At 35.7% G+C, this 26,730-nt stretch overlaps 1 protein-coding gene and 1 long non-coding RNA gene across 18 annotated transcripts in view; one reads left to right on the plus strand and one right to left on the minus strand.

Moving 5' to 3' along the window:
- GTDC1 (glycosyltransferase like domain containing 1) overlaps positions 1–26,730 on the plus strand; it is a 388,620-nt gene that overhangs the window by 173,373 nt on the left and 188,517 nt on the right. For 16 of the 17 annotated variants that reach the window (XR_007718269.1, XM_050751726.1, XM_050751725.1 and 13 more), the window contains 2 exons: positions 15,895–16,062; positions 19,566–19,739. Coding sequence is in view for 16 of the 17 variants with exons in the window: in XM_050751726.1 (XP_050607683.1) it covers positions 15,895–16,062; positions 19,566–19,739 (342 nt within the window). In the remaining variant the exon portion in view is untranslated. Of the gene's footprint in view, positions 1–5,266; positions 5,326–15,894; positions 16,063–19,565; positions 19,740–26,730 lie in introns of all 17 variants that reach the window. The other variant, XM_050751737.1, reaches the window with a different exon arrangement.
- Positions 474–17,798, minus strand: LOC126932657 (uncharacterized). Its single transcript, XR_007718270.1, has 3 exons — positions 17,544–17,798; positions 13,175–13,262; positions 474–575 (listed from the first exon to the last, which is right to left on the minus strand). It is a non-coding gene; the product is annotated as an uncharacterized LOC126932657 (long non-coding RNA).

Below are 26,730 nucleotides of genomic sequence, written 5' to 3' on the forward strand. Positions count from 1 at the left end.
ATGGAGTTGTCTCAGGGATTTCTATATATTAATATATACAAAGGGCATATTGTCAATGGAAGTGAAAAGAGGTTAAGTTAGGTGAATATCCAGACCATCTATTCCTGCTTTACTCAAGGACATTTTTGTGTATTTTACATACCAGTAATGTGTAAGAATTCATTTTGAGAAATGTAGCTGCCTTAAAAAAGTCCGAGAGCTGTTTCATCTGTTCGTCACAGATAGACACAATTTGGTGCGGTCTCCCCTCTAGCTGTTGATGTGACAGCTATTCATTGAATACCTGTTGACTGCCAGGCCCTGTAATGCTTTGCTAGGCATCTTGGTCATCTACCGAGGTATTGAATAATCACTGCTTTACTGAAGTCTTAGGTTTTCCCTCTGGTTCTACGCACAATTTACTTTTCTTTCCACATTTTCTTGATAATCTTATAACTTCAAAGTGATTTCTATACCAAAAGTTTCAAAATCTGTCTCCAGTCTCACTTTGCCGTGTAATACTCATATGAGGTTTGATACGTCATCCTTTCTGAGCCTCAGTTTTCTTGTTTGTACAACTGATGTAGTTACCAACACTAGAAGGATAAGAAGAAAGTGAAAGGTACAAGCTTATGTAAGTATAAAGGATATTATTTTTATTGCTGTAATCAGTAACTTTAGGACCATATTTCAACATTTTTGTAGGAAATGCTTGGTTGTACAGACCCTGAGACCTTAAACTTAATATTTACTAAATAGTGTTCAGTCATTCTTTTTTCTTGCGTGAGACACTGTCCTTGATTTTATATTTTAATTAATGGCATGATCTTTCCAATAGTCATTACATTTTAAAATCTTGAAGGCACTTTTTTAGTCCCTTCTCCTCCTCTAGAGGAGAAATGTTACCACATTTCTTCAGGCTTTCTTTGCAACTTGTCTGTATTGCTGTAATCATCTCATAACTGGTCCCTTTGTCTTTAGTCTTTACTTCTGCCGTTATGAGTTTTTGATTTTGTTTTTGTTATTTTTGCCTTTTGTTTCTCTACTTCTAAAAACATATAGCCTGAAACTTCAGCATCCCTGCACTGTGTACACATTGGCCCACTTGTCAGACCCACATTCAAGGTGCTCTACAATTTAAACTTAATCTGCCTTTGCAGCTTTTCTTATTACAACTTTTTCATGAGCCTACCCTTCAGCCAACGTTTTTGTTTTCAAACTGAATATTGACCACTTTTATTTCTGGATCTTTCTGTAGTCTCTCTATATGGAATGTCTTCTCTGTTGAAAAACTACAGATCCAGTCCAGCCTATTGAAAATGCCACCTCCATGAAAGTATTTGTAATATTCCCCAAACACTTGTGACTATGACTCTTCTCTTCTGAACTATCTCACTGTTTTTTACTTTATCTCAGCTATTCCATGCTTGTATAATACCTTAGTAATTGCATAAAATACACTTAACTGTTTCTTTAGTTGAACTTGATTGTTGTGTATCTGTTTCTTTCCATTTGTGAACCATATTTGAATCAGTCTCAGCCCCATGAAGAGAAAGTGGTTGGTGACAGTAATGTAATTTCATCTTACAGTTTATGTCCTACCATGTTGCAAGTACAAGAAGGAAAAGTGGCTCCCAACCAGCTTTACACTATTGAAAATATGGGGGACCGTTTTAACACTATTTTTTTCCTTGATAACATGCAGGAATATGTGTTGAAAGAATTATTTCAGGCATTTTTATTTATATCCATGTTAAAATATAGTTAAATGAAAATACTTTCCAATCAGAAACTAAAATTTTATAGAACAAGTAAATTTACTTACTCCTAGGAAGATGTCTCACCTGTTCTTGTCTTGATTAATCTTCAAAGGGATTATTTTTTATTATTTGTAGTTTGTGCATCACTATTTTAAGGCATTAAGCTCTGTATCAAATCCGTTTTGTATTACTGCAAATCAACCAATCTTTTGCTACTTTAATATTGTCAGCTATTCACTCTTTATTGTTAAATGCCAGAAAGTAAAATGCAAAAACCCCACCCTATATTAATGTAATTTTATGGTTAAGATTTTACATTCAAAGAAGTCTAGAAATTCAAAGTTATAGTTCCCAGAAGAATCCTAATTCAGTCACATTGCATAAACTGATATTGAGGCTGAAATGTATTATCATTACAGTAATGCAAAATACCTATATATGCATGAGGACACAGTTATAGTTGCTGAGGGAATCATAATTTTGGATTTTCTGACTTTTTTTGCACATACAATTTCAACCATAATGTTGTTAATGCAGGTTTTTTTCATTGACTCTGAAGTAATATATCTGTTGCAATGTTTATCTTAAAAATAAGTTTCCATTGGCTCAATTTTTTTCCTTCTGTATGTCAATAAACTTATGCTTATAAAGATCTGATGTCCCTACAAAGACAACTACCTAAGGAATATTTCTGTATAAAAATAGTTTTTAGCCTCATGTATGCTGATATTCTCTCTGCCTTTCTCTCTCACACACACATCCACACACAGCCTCACACACTTATGTTACATTCTGGCACATTATAGAAGCAGGTAGCATATCCACTACCTGCTGTTGAAAGTGTTGACGATACTGAATTATTTATTCTATCTTCTACACTATCCAAAATCGTTTTGGGTTCGTTGACACATTTTGGTCTCTTCCATATGGATACTTCATGGTGGCAGAGTTGCCAGATGCTCAGGTTTTGTGACAGTCTTAGTTTTTCAAGGACTGTTGGAATATTCTTGGGAGAATCTCGCCTTGTTACTGATTCCTATGGAGTGGTAAAATACTAACATTTCTTTGAAAGTGTTTTTCAAGACAAGGAGGTATTATAAAAAAGTTACTAGAATGTCCCATCTGAGTGTATTTAACTTTGGGAACCTAGTAAGGGAGGAATTTATCATGAAATTCATTTACAATGAGTTGGCATCATCTTAACAAGGAGTAATAATAACAGTATGTATAAATGTGGAGATTAAACAAACATGGTGATATTTCAACATTTGAAATATCAGATATTTGACTCTCACAGAACGTCAGCCATTTATCTATATTTCAGCTGCCAGAATGCAAAGATAAAGAGCAGGATGCCATCTAGTTTATTTTTTTACTCCTTATCAACTAGACAGAATCTTGCATGTAATATATAGATACCATATAGCTACCATATATATACCATTCATATATATTGTTATATATGTGTTATACATATATGTTTATATGTAAAGTATTTGCTTAATTGAATAGAATGTGGATATTTGTGATCTCAGGTATTTGCCTTTCCTGTTCAGTATGAATAGAAACTCCATAATCTCTTCCCTTTCCAATCCCTGCCTTTAACACAAAAATAATTGGACATTCTACTCATCTTTTAATAGCCATCGCAAGTGTTTTCACCTTTTCTAAAGCCTTATCTGGCTTTCCTGGGCCATATCTGAGGTCCCCTTCTCACTTCACTCATGGCGTTCTATGTATTTCTTGGCATTTCTCTACCATTGTTATGTACAAGTAGAGAAAAAGGAAGGAAGGGACAGCTGTGAGTCAGAAGGGAAGCCTCCATTCCATGGCCTATGTGTAAATGTCTATTATGGCTGACAGAGGCTTTTGATCGCCATTATGTGATCTATGACATGTGATCTTCAGATATGTGACCCTCAGACATGTGACCCTCAAATGTAGGCAATAGAAAATTCAGATATCATTAAGAGTCAGGTGGATATCTGTATTAGTCTCTACTGCATATTCATACCAAAAGTTTAAGTGCTTTGTCTACGTTGTGTGGAGAGAAGGGATGAAACAGAAAATAAACACTGTAAATACAGTTTTTCAAACTTTTTTTCTTGGTGAGTAGACTTTCCCCCATTTAACTAGAGAGCATTTTCATTGAAACGTCTAACTTGAAGAAGTTGCTTTTACTATTGGAATTATGAGGCCAGGCTCACAAGCAGCAACTGTGACTTTCTTTTTATTACTGATTTCACACTGGTTCTATTTTTGCCTCTTACTGGCTAACCTGGGGCAGATGACCTGATTTTCTGTTCTTCAGTCACCTGGTAAAGAAGTGTGGCCTAGGAAATTTTAAGTTTCTTCTTGCCTATAGTGTTTGATGAGTCCCACATATCATGTTTTATGCTAGGTGAGATCAAGAGAAGTGTGTCTTAGAAAGTTACCATGTGATATAGGTTGTGTTGAATGACTCCAATACTTCATTTCAGATAATCTAATATAATTAGATACGTTTTATATATACATATATATAAAATATACATATAGATGTACATACACACACATATATATAAAAAACTTAGAGGGCAGTTGTGATCAAGGGAAGCTTTTTTTTTTTTGAAAAACAGTGTTTTTGTGAAATTTATGTACAGAATTTTTAATTTTCATTTTACTCTATTTGATCTTTGAAAAAGTAGCTTTCAAGCGTTTCCCCTCTGTGATATATGGGGTAATTAATATTAAAATGAGAATTTTTACACACAGGACTTAGCAAATCAGTGTTTGTGAAAAGTTTTACCTTTAAAATAAATGTATAAAGGACCAAGACTCAGTCCTCAGACTCACCTTTGAATTCTTTTTCTGTTGCAGATGTACAACATTATTAAACATTTCACTCTCAAACGTTTCTTGAATGCCTACTGTGCGTAGTACATTTTGTTGATTTTGACATTTATAGTTAATTATTCAGTGGTACCTTGTAATTAAATAGCAAAACATTGGGGATACTAAGTTATTTGTGGGGAGGTATTTCTCCAAATGGTATATTAAGCACCATATTTAAGGAGGATTTCAAAGAACCGTCTTGGACTTGCCAAAACAAACATTGGAGGAATAATCAAAACCCAGACGTAATTTCTATGAGAAGCATAACAAATCAAATGATAAAACAACTCAGTAGAGTAAAGCAAACTGGGAAGCAAACTGAAGCAAATACTCGTAAGCGCCGAAAAATTTAGATGTTATTGCTGATTACTGAAAGACTGAATATTTAGGATATATTTTATTTTGATAGTTTTATCAGTAGATAGGACTCAGTAAAAATAGCAAGTCCCTGTATTTTTCCTGGTTAGCTTGTTATTTGGGCACAAAATATTTTTTTTTTTCATGGTTGTCAGGAACAGCTTAGTTGTCAAGAAGCAGATAATATTATTGTTATTGTTATAATTACTTTGATTATTACAGTTTCATAATACTCAAGCCTAAATCATGATACTGTTCAAAAGCCAATCTGTACTTGCCTGTGGTTTGTTTCTCAGGCTTGTGCCTCAAGTGAGTTTTCTGTATCTACTTGTGGGATAGTGCTCTGGCTTGACTGGTCAGTATGTCCTTAAATGTATATAATTTTAGACTACACTGATAGGGTTGGATTGCAGTGATGATAGGACTTACATCCATTACCTTGGGTCTCCAGTCTTCAAACTTTATAGTCTTTAGAGAGGAACTCCAGAGACTCATGAGTGGCATGAAATAAAGGGCAAAGAACATTCCAAAATAAAATTATATGCTTTTAAGGAATAGTCTTGTACGATAGATTAATCATGAGATGAATTATAAATATTTCACATACTAATTATATTAGTTTATGGTGATAAAACACCATATGAAGTGTTCCCAGCACACTCAGCAAGTTAGATGCTCTTTGCATGTTAATTGACTTACTTCTTCAAGGCTAATGATCATGAATCCCTGAAGATGACAAAAATTATTACCATGATATTGTACATTCCTGATCTTTGTACCAGGTTGACATCTACCTTTCCTCTTGAGTTCCTTTTCTTTGGATCCTGTCTTGAATACTTTACGATGGTAAAGCAGAGACCAGTGCCTGAAATATTATTAGGGACCCCAGGAAAAACTAATGAGCTCAATAAAAAATGACATCAAATAACACATCTTAGAATTGTGTTGGGTGCTCACATCCATGGGGCATGGGGAATGTAAGCACCCATGGGCATGGATGCTTTCCAGCTTGTTTTAATGGTAGGAGTGAATATCATAATGAATACTTCCGTATAAATGGAAAGTTAACCAGTTTTATTTTCTCACAGTGATTGAGGGAATGAATGATCCATTCACTTCATTTACTCATTCACTTATTTGAAAATATTTAAGCACGTGGTTAGGATGGGGAACAAGAAAGATGTAGGACCTGTCCTGATGGAACTTTAAAATCCAGAGTGATAGCTGCCAAGTTAGGGAAACTATAGTACACTAAAGAAAAGAAGAGCAGATCTAATTTATCTTATCAAGGAATATATACTTTAGTGGGAAGAAACAGGATAATGTATTAAATATTGGAGAACCACATAGAAGAGTTATATAAAATTATATAACAGACCACATTTTTAACAAACATATTTGGTGACCAGGCAGGTTCTTTATTTAAATCAACTCTCCAATGTATTTCCTGTCATTAGCCTATTATCTGTAATCTTTAGTTACCTACTGGGCACTCTACTTATATTCAGTGTTTGTAAAACACGTCTCTCTATTTCCCCTCTACTCCAAACCATGATTTTTTTTTCTCTCTTGTGTTAAGGAGTATTACACCATCACTATCTGATTATGTAAGCTAGAAACCTTTAGCTTCTTCCTTTTAATAACCAAGCCAGACATTTCTTTCATCACACTTAATGTTAGCCACTCTCTCTATTCCAGTGCCCTGACCTCCTCCTTGTTATTCCAGGAGGCTCGCTCCTGCGTGTTATTTAGGATGCTTCCTAGAGTGCCTCTCCCTAGGAAAGCCTTCACTGATGGTCATTACCTCTCCACAATTTGTATAGAGCAATCTGGCCACTCAGTAAATATGTGATGGATAAAGGGATAAAATAGAACTATTCACTTTAGTATAGTTGTCCTTTATACCGTTTATATTCTTTTATATTTCCAGCACAGATTCTAATTAATACAATTAACACAAAAACACTGAGTCACACTCTAATCTTAAGATGATTCAAAATCAGTGTGGAAGAAGTGAAAAAGTAGAGGCTTTAGGCTGAGATCAACTTGAATTTGAAACTCATCTTTACCTGTTAGTAACTGCTGTTGTCTCAGCATTTAACCAAACCTCTTGTGCTTTAATTTCTTAACCAGTAAAATGAGGATAATAAGACATATCTCTTAGGGTGGTGGTAGTGATGTGTATAGAGAACCTTGCATGATACATGGTTCTCTATCTTCCTTTAAAATATTACCATCAACATTACAATATTATAGTGATTTAAGGATTCCATTATCAAAAAGTGATCATGGAAAGACATGGATTTAAATCAACTGTTTTTCGTTTGTTTGTTTTGAGACGGAGTCTCACTCTGTCACCCAGGCTGGAGTACAGTGGCGCGATCTTAGCTTACTACAAGCTCCACCTCCCAGGTTCATGCCATTCTCCTGCCTCAGCCTCCCGAGTAGCTGGGACTACAGGCGCCCACCACCACGCTCGGCTAATTTTTCTTATTTTTAGTAGAGACGGGGTTTCACCGTGTTAGCCAGGATGGTCTCAATCTCCTGACCTCATGACCCACCCGCCTTGGCCTCCCAAAGTGCTGGGATTACAGGCGTGAGCCAGCACGCCTGGCCTAAAGGAACTGGTTTTATATCTTCTGTATTTGGTTATATTTAGAGTAATCATCCTTATTTTGAGAGTAATAGTGATTGATAGTGGTACTTTATTTGTTTCTTTATCTTCTCATTTTACAACCATCTTTTTCTTATCCAATAAGCATTAAAAACTGAGTTAATTAAGAATAAGAAAAAAAAATAAATGATTGTTAGTATAATAATGAACATGCAATGAGTCACCAAATTGCTGACAGATAAAAGTACAAACTTCTTATCCTGCATCTGGATACTTCTGGGTCTGCGGAAGACCACTGTTACAGTTTTATTTGATTATTCATTTTTTTCCAAACACTAACTGTTAGCCCTCTCTAGTTCAAATAGCACTGATCCCTTTAGTCCCAAGAACTCAGGACCCAGGCCTCTTCTGCCACCCTGATAATTCTGAGACTTCATGGTTTTTCACTGCTCTTAGTTCTCTTTTCTTCCTCTGAATGGCCATAGCACTTAGTGCCTCTACCTTCATTCATAATCAATCTCACATTGCTTTGTGACATTTCTTGTGCAGGAGAGAGCAGTTACTTATCTTTTTTATTGTTATTTAATATTTCCTGTATTTATGGCTTATTTCACCAATTATATTGTCCGTTCTTTTAGAATGGGATGATATCTTGTACTTGTTAAATTGCCAAGTCAAAAGATTTTACAGTGTTCTGATTTGTTGACTTATTGATAGAATGTCTAAAAACAGATATATCTACAAATGTTGCGGTTCATATTACCTTGGACCTTGTAAGAATACTCTTAATAATGGACTCCAGTCCCAAAAGAAATAAACAGGTACATGAAAAAATGTTTAAATATATGCAATAAAAATTTCAATGTATCTATAGATTTTTTAAAATAGTAGGCTCACCCTCTCTTCTTGTCTCTTCCTTTCTTGTTAGAAACGTAATTACAAAGTGTCTTTTATGGATTAGGCACTGTGCCAGATACCAAGAGTTAAAAGACTCAGCGTTTGCAGAAATAATTTAAGAGACACCTGAATTTAAGTGACACCTTTAGCTAAAGGAGCTCAATAGGCATTATGGAATTTGTTTCCTTAAACATCCATAAGACAGTTCAGAGTGCTGATGATTGATTGCAGCAAGGATAGATGTTAAGAAAACAGCCTTATGTTGGAGATACTGCTCAGTGGCAGGTTGTGCCTACAGTCTTTGATTCCCTACCTTCTTGACAAGTGTTCTGTATACAGTGCTTTTTTGCATACAGTGCTCTCCTGGTCATCGTGATAAGCACAGGAAAGGAAAATTACATGGTGGAAAAAAGTAAAACTTCCTGATTGATGCCACACGATGAGACAGCTTTTGGAAAACTGGATATTCTATTTATAAACAGCCTGTAAATTGCCACCACAAGAACCTGGGAGATTAAATAACTGTGTTTCCTTTTCCTTTAGATAAGACTTCCATCTTGTATTTTTAATTGTTTCAGCAAAGGGAAACATTTTGTTAGGCAGTGTTTTTGAAAGTTTTTGAATATCCATGGCATTTCAACATGCAGTAGAAATGGTCCAATTAAGATTAAGTAGCTGACAACTAAAGCAAATTATGTTAAAATGAATTTTGTATATTGATAGTTAATGAATATTAGAACTCAGTTATCTCTCTACACAAGTTTTATGAATTAAAAAATATGTTGAAACCAAAGACTTTTGAAATGCTTGGGAGTAATTTTCATTTATGTGTGTATGTATCATTGAGCTTCTGTTGTAATTAAAACTCTGTCAAGGTGCTTTGAAAGTGATAAAGGGAAGAAAGCAATAGCTGTCCTCTCTTTCACTTCTCGTATCCAGTTTTATCAGCAAACCCTGACAGTTATCAGTACACCCAGTCAGGCCACTTGGTAACACTCTCACAATATTAGCATCTTAGCCCAAGACAGTGTCATTTTTTTTCTCTTCTTGCTGTCTTCTTCCACTCATGACTCCTTGCAGTCTGCTTTCCATATGGTAGTCAGTAAAGTTTTCTGGTATTAAAAACTAATTTAAAAATGCGTGAATTATATAAACAAAAGTAATATAAGAGATTAATACAAAGAAGATTTCAAAACTTTATGGACGTGAGTATAAAAATTATGCCCTAGGCCGGGCGCAGTGGCTCACGCCTGTAATCCCAGCACTTTGGGAGGCCAAGGTGGGTGAATCACGAGGTCAGGAGATCGAGACCATCCTGGTTAACACGGTGAAACCCCGACTCTACTAAAAATACAAAAAATTAGCCAGGAGTGGTGGCGGGCGCCTGTTGTCCCAGTACTCAGGAGGCTGAGGCAGGAGAATGGCGTGAACCCGGGAGGCGGAGCTGCAGTGAGTGGAGATCACGCCACTGCGCTCCAGTCTGGGCGACAGAGCAAGACTCCGTCTCAAAAAAAAAAATCACGCCCTAGTTGGAGATATTATGACATACCATATCATGAAATGTAATAAAAAATCATATCTTTTAGAAATAATTTTTAACATGGTAAAGCAACATGATGTTGAAAGCAAGAAACGAAGCTACAATAATGTATTTCTGTTACAACATGGAAAGAATAAAAGAAAATATACCTAATGTACATATAAGATTTTGTCACTTCCCTACTTAAAATCCTTCCATCTCTTCCTATCTTACCACAAAACCAAAATTATTTTCATGTCTTATTTTTGAATCTTCACTCTTATTTTTGGTCACTCTCCCATTGGCTCCAACCTCCTTGGTCTTCATTCAGTTCCTCAACCTGTCATTTTTCTTCTTGCCTCAACTACTTTGTTTTCCATTTTATGTCTGTAATTTAGCATAGTGCCTTGCAAATAATACGTGCTAAGCACATGCTTAGAGCACCAAAATGCAAATAGTAGCTATCTCTCTTTGGAATAGTTATGGGTGATATTCACTTTATTTATTTATTTATTTTGCTTAAAACATTTTCTATAGTGAACGTGTACTTTCTAGTTCTCAGAAGGAAAAGAAAAAGTATTGCCATTCCAGAATTGGAGAGCTGAGTAGGTGAAATTCTTCTAGGCAGGAGCAACATAGAAATTAGGTTATCATAAGCAGATCAAGGGTCTGTTCAGGAAAATCAGTTAAGCAGGTAATTATATTCAGGTAACATGAGTGTCAGGTTAGGGAAAGCTGGTTCATCCAGAACTGTGCTTTCCAATGCAGTAGCCACTAACCACATATGGCTAGTGGATTTAAATTTAAATTTAATCAAATTAAATTTAAAAGTTAGTTCCTCAGGAGTACTAGCTACATTTCAAGTGCTCGATAGCCATATGTAGCTAGTCATATGTGGACAGTACAGATATAGAACATTTTCATCATCATAGAAAATACTGCATCACAGAAAATACAGGATCTAGGATCCTAGAGAGTAGGTATCAAGGAACAGGAACCCACGAGAAACAATGAAAGAACCGAGGCTTAGGTAATAAGTCTTAGCAACATGAATCTAGACCAAGAGTTTAGGTATTGAGCAAAGTGACAAAGCTGGAAGAATTTACTCTTTTGTCAAAGGCCTCCTGAAGCCATGCAAGAAACTGTGTATGAGTGGTAACACAGCCCAAACTGGCATCTGTGTTAAATTGTATACTCTATCTCATTATGTCATAAATAGCTTCAGGAGAGGAGGGGTGCCTATTGAAAAGATTTGATGGGGCAAGAGTGAGATGACCTAGCCCATGAAGAATCATTACTAAAATGTATGGGCAGTGGCTGGAATATTGAATGCTTGCCCTCTGTTAACTCATTTCACTTCCCTTCTGTACCATTCAAGATATAAGAGTGTGTATCTTGATGGTAATGGTCACACTACTACTGTCCTTAGGTATATTTCAGCTTTTCTTTTTACATATTAAGTAAATAGGGTAAAAGGCAAACAACTGATTTATTCAAACTGAGCAGAAAAGAATAAAATATTTAATTTCGAATTTCATTGTGTTTCGCTGTTTTGGATTCCTTAAAGGTATATGACTTAAAATGTAGATACAATGTATATTGGAAGCAATCGAAACATGTATACAGGTCCTATTCCCAAATACATGGAATGGTGTTAATGTGCTTGCAGCATAGAGCCATTTTGGTTAGACGATTATAGTAGCAGCTTACTTGTACTTTTGGTGAAATGGTAAGCTAATGATGTAGCCGTTAATTTGAATTTAGCAGACATTTAAAATATAGGTTTCTCTTACAGAGACAAAAGTTGCAATTTAAAGCTCTTTGGTGGTCTAAAAACAGCTTAATTCTGTAGTAGCATGGTAATAAGTACTAATCCAGCTTATACAGTGATTGTAGTATGTCATGTTTGTGAAAGATTGCTCAACTGCTTTCCCTGGGTTTTATGTTAATTTAAAAATAGTAAACATAAAACCTTATAACATCTTCATGCTGAGATAAACTGTTCAATTTAACTTGTGCTCAAGCAGCAGCTGTCAGGAATTACCCTGTTCCTCGTGGTTTTTGCTATCACCTTGTGTCCTTTCCTGCTAGAGACACACTGTGGGATGATAAAGTGCACCTTGTTAGGATTTATTGCTTAAATAATACCTGAGGCAAGATGAGCATTGGTAGCCCGGGGATTAGCTGCTGATCAAGTGATGTCATTCACTGTATTATAATCAACTTTTAAAAATTGGTAGTAGTAAATTTTGATTTATTAAATTTTGTATTGCCTATGGATTGCCTGCATTCCCTTTGTGGCCATATTCATTACTTCTTTTTGAGTGTTGTTGAGCTAAATATTTGAGAAATTGCTTATTGACCACTTTACCATTTTACAAGCAAGAAAAGCAAAGAGAAATGATGGAGATAATTTCCACTATTTAAAACTAGTGAGGGTTATTTCAAGATTAGTTATACAAATAGAGTGAATTTTCTTTTAATGATTAAACAAACTGAAAGAAGTGTTGGCATGGGCAGTCTCAAATGGTGAATATTATGAAAATTATTGTTGTTGGCCAGGCGCGATGACTCACGCTTGTAATCCCGGCACTTTTGGAGGCCGAGGCGGGCGGATCATGAGGTCAGGAGATCGAGATCATCCTGGCTAACATTGTGAAACGCTGTCTCTACTAAAAATACAAAAAATTAGCTGGGCGTGGTGGCGGGTGCCTTAGTCCCAGCTACTCGGGAGGCTGAGGCAGGAGAATGGTGTGAACCCGGGAGGTGGAGCTTGCAGGGAGCCGAGATGGTGCCACTGCACTCCAGCCTGGGCAACTGAGCGAGACTCCATCTCAAAAAAAAAAATTATTGTTATTTCTCATATGAATATATTGCCTTCTTTTATTTGGAAGGTTTTCTTTGGAAGGCTGGTTGGATTCTTTGGTTGTGAATAAGCTGGTGGGTAGGGGGACATGTGGTAGAAATAGAGTGAAGGGCTCCTCTCGGTTAAACATTAGCTATAGATAATTCACCCTGAGGGTAATCCTCATGTAGAAATTAACAGTTGGAATATGGCTAGAAATACAGATATGATGGGTTTATTGTTTATGGAATATAGAACTTTTTTCTTCTACTTACTGCCATTTAATGCCTATTACTTCAAATGTGTAGTTTTATAAATGTATAACTTACCCAAAATTTGCAGTAGGACAATGTCTTGCTCCATGAAATCTTTTTATTAGATTCTCCCCTTCCCCTGAAGCTATGAATTACTACACACCTGTTCACATAGATTAATCAATTGTTAATGTGTTTGCACATTTTTAATTTTTCTATCTCTGTAAATATGTACATATTAATATTTATTATTAGCAGTAGCATTTTGGCTGAACTATTTAATAATTAACTGCAGACAACATGGCATTTCACATCTAAGTAATTTGACATGAATCTCCTAAGAATAAGATTATTCTCCTACATAACTGTAATAAAATTATTGTATTTAATAAATTAAAGATTGACAAAAACTTGCAGTCTTATATTCAGCCCACATTCAGATTTTTCCTATTGTCCTAATAATGTCCATACTAGGTGTGCTTTCCCCTTCCAGTATCCAGTGAAGGATCACTTACTGGATTTTGTTTTGGGTGTCTTTATTTCCTTTAATCTAGATTTTTTTCTTTCATGATACGGCATTTTTTAGAGATCCAGTGAATTATTTTGCAGAATATTTGTCTGGTTATTCCTTACCAAATTCAGATTAGGCATTTTTGGCAGGAATACTACACTGATGATTTGTATCTTTCTCAATGTATCACATTTAGAAATACAGGATATCACTTTGTCCCATTATTGGTCATAGAAAGTTTGATCACTTGGTTAAATTGATTTCTACCAGATTTCCCCATCATAAAAGGTATATTTTTGTAATTAGTAACTCATATGAAGGCTTCTTTTAATGCATTTTTCTGCCTTGTGTGTGAAAAAAAAAATTTGCTTGCCCAGGTGATAATGATTAAGAATGGGCTTCATTGCTTCCAGTAATATGTATGGTCAGGGATGGGGATAGTAAGAAAGAATAGAAGGAGAGGAGGAAGGATTACTCCGTAACTAGACCTACAAGTTGCCATGTATTCCCTTTTAAGGAAAGTATTGTTTGAAATTAATATTTTGTTGCTTTGTCTGCTGAAGATGAGATTTTTAGGTAAGCAAATATCTTCATGTTTCAGAATTTTCAATATAAGTTTTAGAGAGGCTTATATGTGATAGTGGTAGGGGGAATATGTTTGGACAAAATAGGGCATTGTTTGGCTATAATTTTTTTTTTATTTGGGTATAGCCAGACAAGTTTAAAAAAATAAATGCATCTCCTTGGTAAGATTTTTTTTCTCTTAAAGAGATAAATTATAACATTAATATAGCTATGTAGGTTTGAAGAGGGATTGCTGGCTTTTGGTCTTACGTGCCTCTTTTAGCCCATGAAGAAGACACTTGAATTCCTACTTGTGATATATGTACTTATTATGTAATCATTCTTCTTATGTGAAAGGCTAGTGCAGCAGATCGTATAAACACCTGAAGTTAGCCATTTGGCCTGTCAGCAAGGGAGGATTTATAGTAGTTGTAATCATGGTAATAACAAGGATGATATTTTGTATTTATTAAGTACAGAAAAAAGCACTTGCAATGTAAGTGGTCCGCAACCAATTCATATCTGTGGTGTAATGAAAAGCAGTTTGAGCTCTTAGAAGACCAGCAGTCTCTCTGCTTTGCCACTTTCTACCAGTGTGATCCTAGAAAAAACTCTTAACCTTCTTGAACCTGATTTTTTAGAATGGGAATTAAAGCTATAAAGGTCAAATTATGTTACATTATGTTATAAAGGTGGCATTCTATCAAAATTGTGCCATCTAAATGTCCTCAGCTGCTCAAGACCTGTACTTTGTCCCTCTTTTGTGTCCATATGCAATAGGTACCTCATTAGGGAAACATTTCCAGGTTGTCCCAGACAATTAGAATTGCTTTCTGTTTGTTTCTCTAATGTTTTGTGTATGTCTGTATTACAGGCAGCATTTATCCTGCTGAGCTGTCTTGTTCATCTTTTCTGTTCTTCCTGGTTAGACCCTGGCACATAGTAGGCATTTAGTAAATATATGTGGAATGACAGAGTAAATTGACACTTTTTTTCATTTATAAACATGGATAGGCAAGCTTTCAGTTTCCCTTTTTCCCTAAAGATAAGGAATCAGCCTTTCATCAAATTTTTATATTTGTGCTTTATTAAGGGATTTTACAGATCATGCATCTGGTACCATTAGCAGTCCAGTAATGGAGAAGAAAAGATGTTTTTAAAAATACAAGTATTGTAAGATACTTTACAAGTGAGGGGAGGGTAAGAAAACATGCCAAGAGAAAAAGACCATACTAGATAAGCCTATTGCATAAATCAAAAGGGTTTATGTCATAACATGAACATGTGCCATTCCTGCTCATACATTGAATTTCAGTAGTTGGTTGCATAAAGAAGGAAAGTGTAATGAAACTGGCAAGCAAAGTATTCCCCAGTCAGCGTTATCTTTGTTCCATTTGTCCTTCAGATAGAGCTTTTCTTGCCTTTTTCAATAAAATCCATCCGGCTTTTTTTTTTTTTTTTTTTTTTTTTTTTTTAAACATTTCTCAGTAACTGCACTGAGAAGACCAGTGAGATTCGGGGACTTTATAGTTCTAAGCAGCTGCTTTTTAAGAGATCAAAACTTAGAATGCTGCTACATGGTATTAAGGCTCAACTATTGATGTGTCCCTATAGGGGATGTGTTTTTCTTGGGGTGGGAAGAGGAAAGAGGAGAGAAGAGCAAAGCATGACCCCTTCAAACATACTTGGGACAGTAAACCCCAATTTTCTTGTTTCCTAGGACCCTCTTTGCAAGTTCAGTGCTTAACCTGACCGAACTGGCTGCCCTTCGGCCTGACCTTGGGAAACTGAAAACGATTCTGTATTTTCACGAGAACCAGTTGATATATCCTGTCAAGAAATGTCAGGAGAGGGATTTCCAGTATGGATACAACCAAATTCTTTCATGGTAGGTATACATTGTATCATTGTATTTGGCCCTTTGCTACCTTTTTCTTTGTAGGTGGTTACATTTTAAATCTGGAGACCTACTACCATACACCTTTTTAAAAAACACCATAAGGTAGGTACAGATATTTAAACAATTCTTCCTTCTGCAGTATATGTAAGTTCACTAATCATTTTATAAAAATACATATATGTAACAATCTAATTATATGTTGAGCTAATTATCTATTTTTCACAACATTCAAAATAGAATTAAAAGGTTGGCGGGGACCTTCACCCCTTGATTTCATAATCTATTGCTTAAGGCATTTAGAAAGTGCAGTTAGTCAACTCTTACTTACTAATCATGATCACTGTATTCAGCTAAAATCAAAAGAGTATTACAGAAAAATAAAAATTAAAGCATAATGGAGCAACTTGGGGTTTTGCCTCCCCCGCCTTTTTATTTTATTGTAAGACAGAGACGAGTATGGAAAATGAATCTTTAGGTAGTGCTTTCTTTTTTCCCTCATTGAGTCTTCTGAAATGACACAGCCTTAAAATACCATGACATTTTAAAGGTGATGGTCCTTCTCTATTGTTACTTAGACAAAGTGTATCTCCTGAAGCTTAGTTAATGAAAGAAGTTAATAACAATTCTGAAATGGCTTTGCTATTGGATCCTATTCACATAACTGCAACAGTCAAACGGAATCTGTTTGTCAGTGATTTTGTACATTTTATTCATCTTTATTAACAGCTATTAGCAGCTGGGTTTGATGATGTGTTTATACAGACCCCCAACTCTTGCAAGAATGTTTCATAGTTTAGTTGACATAGAAAAACGCTATATAGTAATAATTCTGTGTTGTGTGCATTTTGTGAATGTTTTCCTACAGTCATTTTTACAAGCTGCTTCAATTGTGAAGTAGCAGTGCTATCAAAATAGAGTGGAACTGCTTCACGTCAAATGTCTCATAAAAAAAAAGCAGCCGTTTTAAAATTTCATAATAAAATTAAAATACTTTATATTGAAGCAGAGAAGGAAAATATGTTTTAAAAATGAAAATAAAATCATTTTGTGCTTTATCAATATGGGAAACATTTGTAATATTCTTTTGATTTCTTGAATTAGCATCATTCTTTTCCTCAGATAGTATGTTTATTACCCCTGAGAAATCACTGGGAAAAAAACTAAGTCTATTTTTCCCTTTATGGGTGGCTTTAAAGTTAATGGAAGTTACATCCACTCATATCAGGGAGGAAATGTACCAAAAAGGATATTTCTGTAAACTATCTTGGATCTTTAATTTAGCATAGACTGGATTTTTAAGAATGTTAAGTTGTTGGGTCACATGCCCTTTGAGGGAAGCTGTCTAAAACAATTCAGCTCTCGATTCCCCCTCATTTTCACAAAACATTGTTTTTGCTCATAGGCAATGAGACTATAAAAGTTTTATACATGATTTTTCAGCATTGCTTTTCTCAAGAGGGTAAACTTACAGACAAGCTTGGAGAAAGAGAAGTGGACTTCATCATCAGTTGGCTTCTTAATGGGAAAAAAATGGTTCACAGTTGTCCAGAGGAAAAATAAGAGTGTCAAAAGGCAGTCCTGTTCAGATTCTCTTTGAAAAGTATGACTCCTGCTTCCTCACATGTTTCTTTAGTTTTCTTGCTGACTTCTGCTTTTTTGGCACTGTCAGACTTCTTTCTTGACTGTGTGGCAGTTAAGGACTTCAAAGATGACTGACATAAGTACTCACCTTAAACAGTGGTTTCACTAACCCTCTGACTTATGAACACATGTCACAACTGTATATTATGACCTGTAGGTCGCTATTACAATATGTGACATATGGTGAAAACAGACTAGCTGTAAAACATCCTTCAACTTTTGGTATATTGTTATCTTGGCTTCCTTATTGCTTAGTGTTGTGTCAGCACTTCTGTGACATTCCTTTGTATTATTCATGTTGTAATCACCCGCACCCCCCAAATTTGCACTAGGTAGCAACTGATAAACAATACTTGTATGGAAAATCAGTTTTTTTTCGGGGGGTCATGGGAGTAGCAGGCCAACACTCTTTTTGTTCATTTTTTATTCTGCTATATATTAACGTTGTAATAGTAAATTTGGCTGTCTCAGCAAATATGACTTAAACGAAACTGACGATTGACTATGGCATTCCTATTCTATAAGCTCTACTTATTCTGTGGTGTTCTGCAGTCCTGTGGACATAACATGTCTTCTTTCCAGTAGTATTGATCTATCATTTTTAGGGTAGAATAAAACCAATTGCTTTGTCCCTTTAATCTTGTATACAGATGCTCCTCAACTTAGGATAGGATTACAGCCTGGTAAATCCATTATTGTGAGTTGAGAATATTATAAGTTGAAATGCATTTAATACAACTAGCCTATCGAACATCATAGCTTAGCCTAACTTACCTTCAACATATTCAGAATACTTATATTAGCCTACAATTGGACAAAATCATCTGGCAGCACAGGCCACTGTAGAGTATTGGTTGTTTACCCTTGTGATCATGTGGCTCACTGAGATTTGTACCTCACTGCTGCTGCCCAGCATCGTGAGAGAATATTGTACACATACCATTAGCCCAGGACAAGATAAACATTCAGTTTTCGAAGTATGGTTTTAATTGAATGTATATTACATTTTCACCATTGTGAAGTTAAAAAAATCTTAAGTTTGAACCATTGGTGTTGCGGACTGGTATTATTACATTTATTTTGTTGAATTCAAAGGTCCATGGTGTTGCGGTGCTTTATAATTTATATGTACCTTTATGTAATCAGTTAGGACCTAGTGATCTGGATTTCTGGATCCATTTCTACCAATTTCTTCTATTTCTCTAGCTAGCCCAATATAATATAATATGATAGTGAAACAAATTATTTTGGGATACCATAATCCTTTCTGTGTAGTCCCAGAAATTTCAAAAACTTAACACAGTTCTTGAAGTAAAGGCTAAAGCAAGAAGTAGACTTTAACCAAATAGTGCTGAAGGTATCATGCCCTAGTATGAAAATAGTTTTGTCTGAATTAGTCTCCTTGAAGTTAGTGAGAAGTATGACAGATGTTCTGTTCTCGGTAGTATGGTGTAAGACGATGCACATCACTGACATAGAAATTCAACATGGGTAGTTGGGCCATGAAGAAAAAGGAATTGCTGTACTTAATGTTGTTGATAATATAGAAAGTTCCTGGCATTGTGGAAAAATATGCTTTGGTTTGGAGTCTCATGCAATCCCATTAAATCATTCCATTTCCCTATTGCCTTTCCAGTCTGATGCCACCAATCAACTCCCTGTGATATAACAGTAGTGAAACTAACTTAGCTCTTAGAGACATTTTGGTAGATACTGATGTGAAATGAAGAGTTCTTTGCAAACCTAAGGTGCAATAAAAACTCTGATTAATCCATAGAGGTCTTAGGTTGATAAAAATTACTCTGAATGAGTCTGGGCTCATCATTTGCATTTGTCTTTTACCTTAACAGCCTGGTGGCTGATGTGGTTGTATTCAACTCAATTTTTAATATGGAATCATTTCTCACTTCCATTGGAAAATTTATGAAGCTGATTCCTGATCACAGACCCAAGGATCTGGAAAGCATCATCAGACCCAAGTGCCAAGTTATTTACTTTCCCATCAGATTTCCTGATGTGAGCAGGTCAGTATGTTCGACTCTGTTCTCAATATTGTGTCATAAATTATTACTTAAGTGTATAGAAATTGATGTTCTTCATGCCAGTTTTAACTTTTCAGCCTAAGTATGGTTAATTAGAGAATTTAGTTCTATCTTACCATGCTGTGATTTACAAAGATTTTAAATCATCATGTGTCTAACCCATCACTAAATAGTTCAGATATTGAGTCCTTCCTTTCTTTCCTTTTATTTATTTGTTTGTCAAAACAGCCTGGTGTTTTGTTTCTTTATTTTTTTTGTTACAGAAGTCATTGTCAAGCATATTTCTCAACCTTTGCATTCAGCTTATGTCCTTTGATTTATATATATAATAACTGGTCTAGATAAGTCAATGTTAAATCTCACTGCTTGGATTAATTCATTTCCCATACTATTTTCTTTTATTTTTTTCTTTATTTTTAATTATTTATATTATCTTAATAAAGAGTTAAGTCTTCTGTATTGGTTTACAAATGTACCTAATTGCCATTTCTCTTTCTTAGTTACTAAGGACATTTTTTTTTATTACCCTTGTTGCTGGGCCCACCTTGAATTAGCAGTGGATGATGTGGCTCAAAGAGAACATTCTGGAATTCCTTTTCACTTTTGATTAAACCTAGAAAAACTGTTTTTACTACCACTAGGAATATTTCTCCCTTGTGAACAGAAAGTTTACTTCAGCGGGACTCACACTAGCGGGAGACGCTGCTGTTTTTTACTGACTGCTTTCTTAAAAGAGTTCAGGAACAGCTGTTTCATCCTCATCCCTGCAATGAAGGCAGGAAATGATTTAATATCCAAACATGCTATGCAAGAGGTCAGCATTAACTTCTATGTTCTACACTACTGACTTCACCCATATTTTGCTGTAGAAATGATAGTCCTCATCTACACCCCTATTGCTGATTTATTTGAGTGTCTTATTTGTTAATATTTCACCGAAGAAAAATCTGCCCCATAGAAAATCAAGCTAGTGAGTCATAAAATTTAAGTTAGACCATCTTGCTTAATCTTTATAGAGTACAGAAAACAGAGGCCCAGAGAAGTAGAGATTGGCTTGTATTCACCTTGTCATTGTCACAGACTGGATTAACATCTAGGCTTTATGACTTCTGATTCCAATTTCTACTTACCATTCAAGCATCCTGTCATTACAGGTCATTTGTCAAAAACAGTTTATGATTTATTTGCTGTTTTGAAAACTGTAAAGCTAAGTGGAGCCATGATCACAAGCAATTTTCAGAATATATATGTAATTATGTATATTATCTGTATGTATTTGTGCATACAGTTTTCTTATGTGTGATGAGAGAACTTCAACTTTTGAAAACTGTAATAGTTATACTTTGCCTGTGATTAACTAGAGCAGTTATATATCTGAATTTTAAAAAATATGAACCTTATATTTTGACATGTTTTAAGGTTTTTTAACATCACATATAGGCAAAACGTATATCTATAAGTGTGTTGGTGGTTATAGCTCCTCTTAATTATTACTGCCATAGAATTCTAAGTAAATGTTTTAAAATTCATTTACATCCGATATGTTTCTGCAACATCTTATGTTTAATATACCTGTGGCAGTTGAATAGTTATTAATTTGGATGATATTACCATAAAGGAATCTAGCTAAATAGAAAAAGGTTAAGAAATATTGTGGCCAATATAACATTCATAAGCAAGGAGTGTTATTTGAATTATTTTCAAATGGTAATTTGCTTTATGCAACCCAAACTCATATAGTGTAAGTAAGTGATTATTTGCATGAATGACAATCATTCTAAAGCCTGCAGTTTCAAAACCGTATTATTTTGTTGAGATGTTGAAAAGTATTTAGTAATTCCAAAAGCAAAATAACCAAGGTGATTAAAAAATATATTTGAAGGCTTGTATCTTTCTCCCAATCCAAATATTATTTGGTCATGGGAAAAAATGAATTTAACTAAAAACAAAGCAGAAGATACAGTTAAATTATTAATCATTGTGCTATATAATATAATGGATATTAATTAGAGAGGGGAGAAAAGCCATATTTCCAACAAAATAAATGAAGATTTTTAGAGTTTCTGTCTGTTAAAACTCAGAGCATGTCTGTCACTTCGGTGGTTTCGCTAATATTGGATTCATGGCACCTACTGCTACCTCTTGCCTTCCTCACTCATCTCCTGCGTCACTCCCAAAGACCAGATAAATAGCAAGAGGGTGTATTCCCTTGAAAACATTTCATTATCTGTATTGAATATTTTGGGATGGGAAAGCTCTTAGATGCCGTAGTCACGTATACGTGTATTGAGTTTTGACCACCACTTACTAGCTGTGTGATCTGTTCCTGTGGAATGACCTTGCACTTAGGTTTGTTAATGGTTGTGATTAAACCATCTCATAGGGATGATGCAGTGATTAAATGAAATAATGTATACCATGTACCTAGGATAGTGCTTAGCATACAGTAGACCCACAATAAAAGGTTATTTTATCTTATTACCCCCCCCACTAATTTATAACCTAGCATATTTATTGGCATCTGAATATAGAGGACTATCTTCCCTCCACCCCTTACCATCCTATAATTGACACATGAAAAGAGAACTACTCTCCTAAAAGCTGAATCTAATATAAATAAGGAGATTGGTTTTGTTTATTTTCTTTATCACCTTGAGTCAAACAATCCTTTGGCCTCACCAGACCCTACCATCCATTGATTGAGCCAACTTAATTTCACTCTTGTCCTATTTTCTCTTTCTTTGTCCAGCTTAACTTTCTTATTCCATCATTATGTTTACTCCCTTGCATATCCTCTCAAATCTTTTACACTTTTTGTTTCATATTTGATTGGCAAAAACCCTCGTCTGTTTAAATCTATGTGTTCATACACTTTCTTCCTATAATCATGGACTAAACATGACTGGAGAAAAGCATGTCATACTTATTAGCATGTTCTAAATGTATGACTCCTAAGATTCAGATGGGCCCTTTGAGCTACCTGGCAAGCATTTCCCTTCTTCTAGATAATTATGCCTTCTACTTTTTAAAGAACACTCCAGTACCAAATCTTCTATCTTCATTCTCAGCTGATGACTGAGGAAATAGAAGCAATCAGAAGACAACTTTTATTTATTGATACTACCAGGTCCACCCAATTATGTGCTTCTTCTGGGTGCATATTCTCCATCTTCTCACCTGTTACTGGGGATGAGCTGACCTTGCTTCTGTGTAAGGCCCCATCTCCACTTTTCCAGAACTCATCCATCCCACATACTCAAGGCCTATTGTCCTGGCAGTTTTTCCTGGTCTATTCTGCATCATCAGTTTTCCTTCTGAATTATTCTTATTTTTCTTTTGTCTGAATTATTTCTGTTAACATACAAAACTATTACTATTTCTTTCATCTTAAACTTTTTTTTCTCCCTATTCCACTTCCCCCTTCTACTACCTCATTTCTCTCCTTCTCTTAGTAGCAAAACCTCTTAAAAGAGTTGTTTATACTTGTTCCTTCCTCCTGTTTTGAGTGAAAAGTATTCCACTGAAATTGTTTTAGTCAGGGTCACCACTGTCTCTAAATCCTGTGTTCAGTTCGTAGTCCGCATCTTACTTATCATAGCAGCAGCATTTGACACACCATGACACATTCTTCACTTGTCTTAGCACACATAGTCCGCTGATTTTCACACAGACTGCTGCTTCTCAGGCTCCTTTGCTGGCTTCCTCATCATCGTCCTGACTTTTTTACATTGAAGCCACTTTGGCATTCTTGACACTTAAGGGGTTGGTGGAGGAAGAGCCCAAGATTGAAGTGAGAAGAATAAGTAAGAGTCAGGAGGTCAACGCTGAAATAATTATCCTGTGGAACAAAGGGGAGAGAGTTCTAAGGAGATAATCATTAGTGAATTCACAGCAGTGAGGTTAAGTAAAGTGATGACTAAAAAGCGTCCTTGAATTTGACCATTAAAAGGTCAGTGGCATCCACCCTGCATTCTATTAAGTCACAGAAAAGTTTCATGTGTATTCTCACAGCCAAAGAAACTTAGGATTCAGGTCTGGATGAGATCTGTCTCTGTCTCTGACACACACACACACACACACACACACACACACTCCCCTTATTTTGTGGATGAAGGTGCCAAGGCCCAGAGAAGTTATATGTTTTCTGGCAATCACACAGCTAGATATAGGCAGAGCAGGAACTAGAACTTGTATCTCAAAATCTTCATCTGGTGCTCAGCCCACCACTTATTGTAAATGCAATTTCGGAGGTCTTGATTATCTGATTTTTCAGCTGACAGCAGATTAGCAGCATCAAATTGGGGGTGTGATAAAGGCAGTCTCACTGACAGCAGTAAAAAGTGACAGCTGACTGACAGCTTGACAACAAGGGAGGAGAGAGATAAACCATTTTGAAAAAAATATATGGGAAGTTAAAAAAAAAAAACAAAAAACATAGCAGCCTGGAGCCATTCTATGGCAGGGCAGGCAACTCTGCACATCAAATAACCCCTGCAGACATTTCTTCATGATTGTACAGCTTGTACATCAAAAGGATGACTGTGATTTATTAAGAGAGATTAAATGGTAACCAGTATGTTTCATTTTAACAATGTAGGAAAATGCATAATCCACTTTTGGCAGAAATTATAAATGACAGCAAATGGAGTTAAACATTATACCTTACTTTAAGATGTGCATGAGCTGTGTTCCCCTAAAGGAAGACAGTACACATCGAAAGCCTTTCTTGTGCAGTTGTAATGTCTTTCAGTTTTCAGTGACCAGGAGATATGTTATTAAGCTATCTTTTTTAGATCTCCCTGATTACAGCTTTGCATTGACCAAATTTCCCTTTTCTGCTAGGTTGTAGACACTGGCTTCTTCCATACTGAAGGCTTCCAGGCCCACAAGATAGGTGGTCAACAAAGCAGATTTTGTAATACTAATACCAGAAGATAAATATGGTCCTGAGACTTGGTGAGATGAGAATTACTACTGGAATATATTGCAAAAGACTATTTTGTGTTAAAGGATATAGATTAGATTGAAAAGTCAAGCAGTTTTGCAGTGTGTTTCAAGAATACAACTTTCCTGTGGAACTCCATGGTGCCGAGTATGTGATGGAGAGGCAGAGGAAAAAGGGAGTAATCTTGCAACCTACTAAATGAGGTGCTAAAGGAAGCCAATATTTTCCTACTTTAGGTCATGTAATTGTCATAAAGGCACGGCTTAGCAGAAGTAGGGAAATTTTAAATATCCAGACCTTTCTGCAAAAGTCTCAGTCTTATGAAATCCAAACATCTGAAGAATTTGCATCTTCCTTTCCCCTTTCCTTTCCTTTCTCCTTTCTCTTTTCTCCTTTCTCCTTCCTCCTTCCTCCTTTCCTTTCTCCTTCCTCCTTTCCTTTCTCCTTTCCTTTCCTTTCCTTTTCCTTTTCCTTTCCCCTTCCCTTTTCCTTTTCCTTTTCCTTTTCCTTTTCCTTCTCCTTTTCCTTTTCTCTGTTCCCTCCCCTCCCCATTCCTCCCTTCCCCTCCCCTCCCTTCCCCTCTTTCCATAGCATCTCTCTCTGTCGCCCAGGCTGGAGTGCCATGATGTGATCATGACCCATTTCAGGCTTGACCTCCTGGGCTCAAGTGACCCTCCCATTTTACCCTACTGATAGCTGGGACTGCAGGTGGGTGTCTCAACATCCAGCTAATTTTTTTTAAATTTTTTGTGGAGACAGCGTTTCACCATGTTGCCCAGGCTGGTCTCCAACTTCTGGGCTCAAGCAATCTGCCCACCTTGACCTCCCAAAGTGCTGGGTTTACAACCGTGAGCCACCTTGCTTGGCCTCACATCTTGCTTTCTGACAGTGTCATCTTTAGATGGTAGAACTAGCTATAACAACTAACCCGTATTGATTCTTACTTTATGCTCTGCGTTGTACTAAGTGTATTTATCATAAATATCTTAGCATTTAATATCTTTTCAATTCTGAAAGACTTTTCCTGTTGAAGAAACTCAGGCATAGAAAATGTAAGTAACTTTTTGCCAGTGATCACATATACAGATAGTAAAGGTATACCTAGAAACCAGATATTTTTTAATACTGTTTTAGAACCCAGACTCTTAACAATTTTGCTGTAGTTACCTGTTTCACAAAGAGAAATTCTAGTCTCTAGTACTTGACTTTGACCAGTAAAGAACAAATGATTTATAAAAGTGAAGTGACAGAAAATTTGAATGAAAATGAGTATGTCATGGTAACATTATAAAACAAAGAGCTCAAGGCTTTTGAAAGCATATTTTCAAAAGGTTGAATTTCTGAAAAAGAAGATACATCAACAGGAATGAAAAATTTTAAGAAAGAATTTCGATAGAAAAAATGAAAATGGTCCTAAATAAGCAGTATAGGAGGAATACTTCAAAGAAAAAGCTGTGGGCTCAGGCTGTGATTTCATGTGTAAGAAATCATCTCTTTATTTTATTTTATTTTTTAAGTTATGTCTCATTTATACAAACTCTCTTGCCTCATAACTTAGCTTATAACATGAAACGTGTCTTATAGGGCAGTGTCCAGCCCATCACATTAGATGTTAAGGATGGAGCAGGCTGCATCTGTACAGCATCCAACTTCTTCCATCTGTCCCCTACAATATTCTCCACTGAAGGAGGATCCATGTTTTTCATGCCACTAGACTGTCTTCACTTCCAACAAATTGGATCATGTAAGAATGTTTTATAGATTGACAGCAAATTGCAAAGTAGCGTTTCTTATCCTTGAAAAAGATCATCTCTTCCCAAGGAATTCCATGAGGGAGTTATGAATAGAGTGTATCAAAGTGAATGTCGTCTTCTTCAAGTCATATTCACCTGGATTAAAGGTGAAGAGCGACAAATGCTCAAGCTGTCAGGCCGATACTTGTATATATTTATCAATTGTCTGCCTTCTCTGTCCCATTATGGAAAAAGTTAAAATTTGTTTCATTATGGTTGCACATAATTAATGTAA

Source organism: Macaca thibetana, chromosome 12 (assembly GCF_024542745.1).
Source record: "Macaca thibetana thibetana isolate TM-01 chromosome 12, ASM2454274v1, whole genome shotgun sequence".
Taxonomy (NCBI): Eukaryota; Metazoa; Chordata; class Mammalia; order Primates; family Cercopithecidae; genus Macaca; species Macaca thibetana.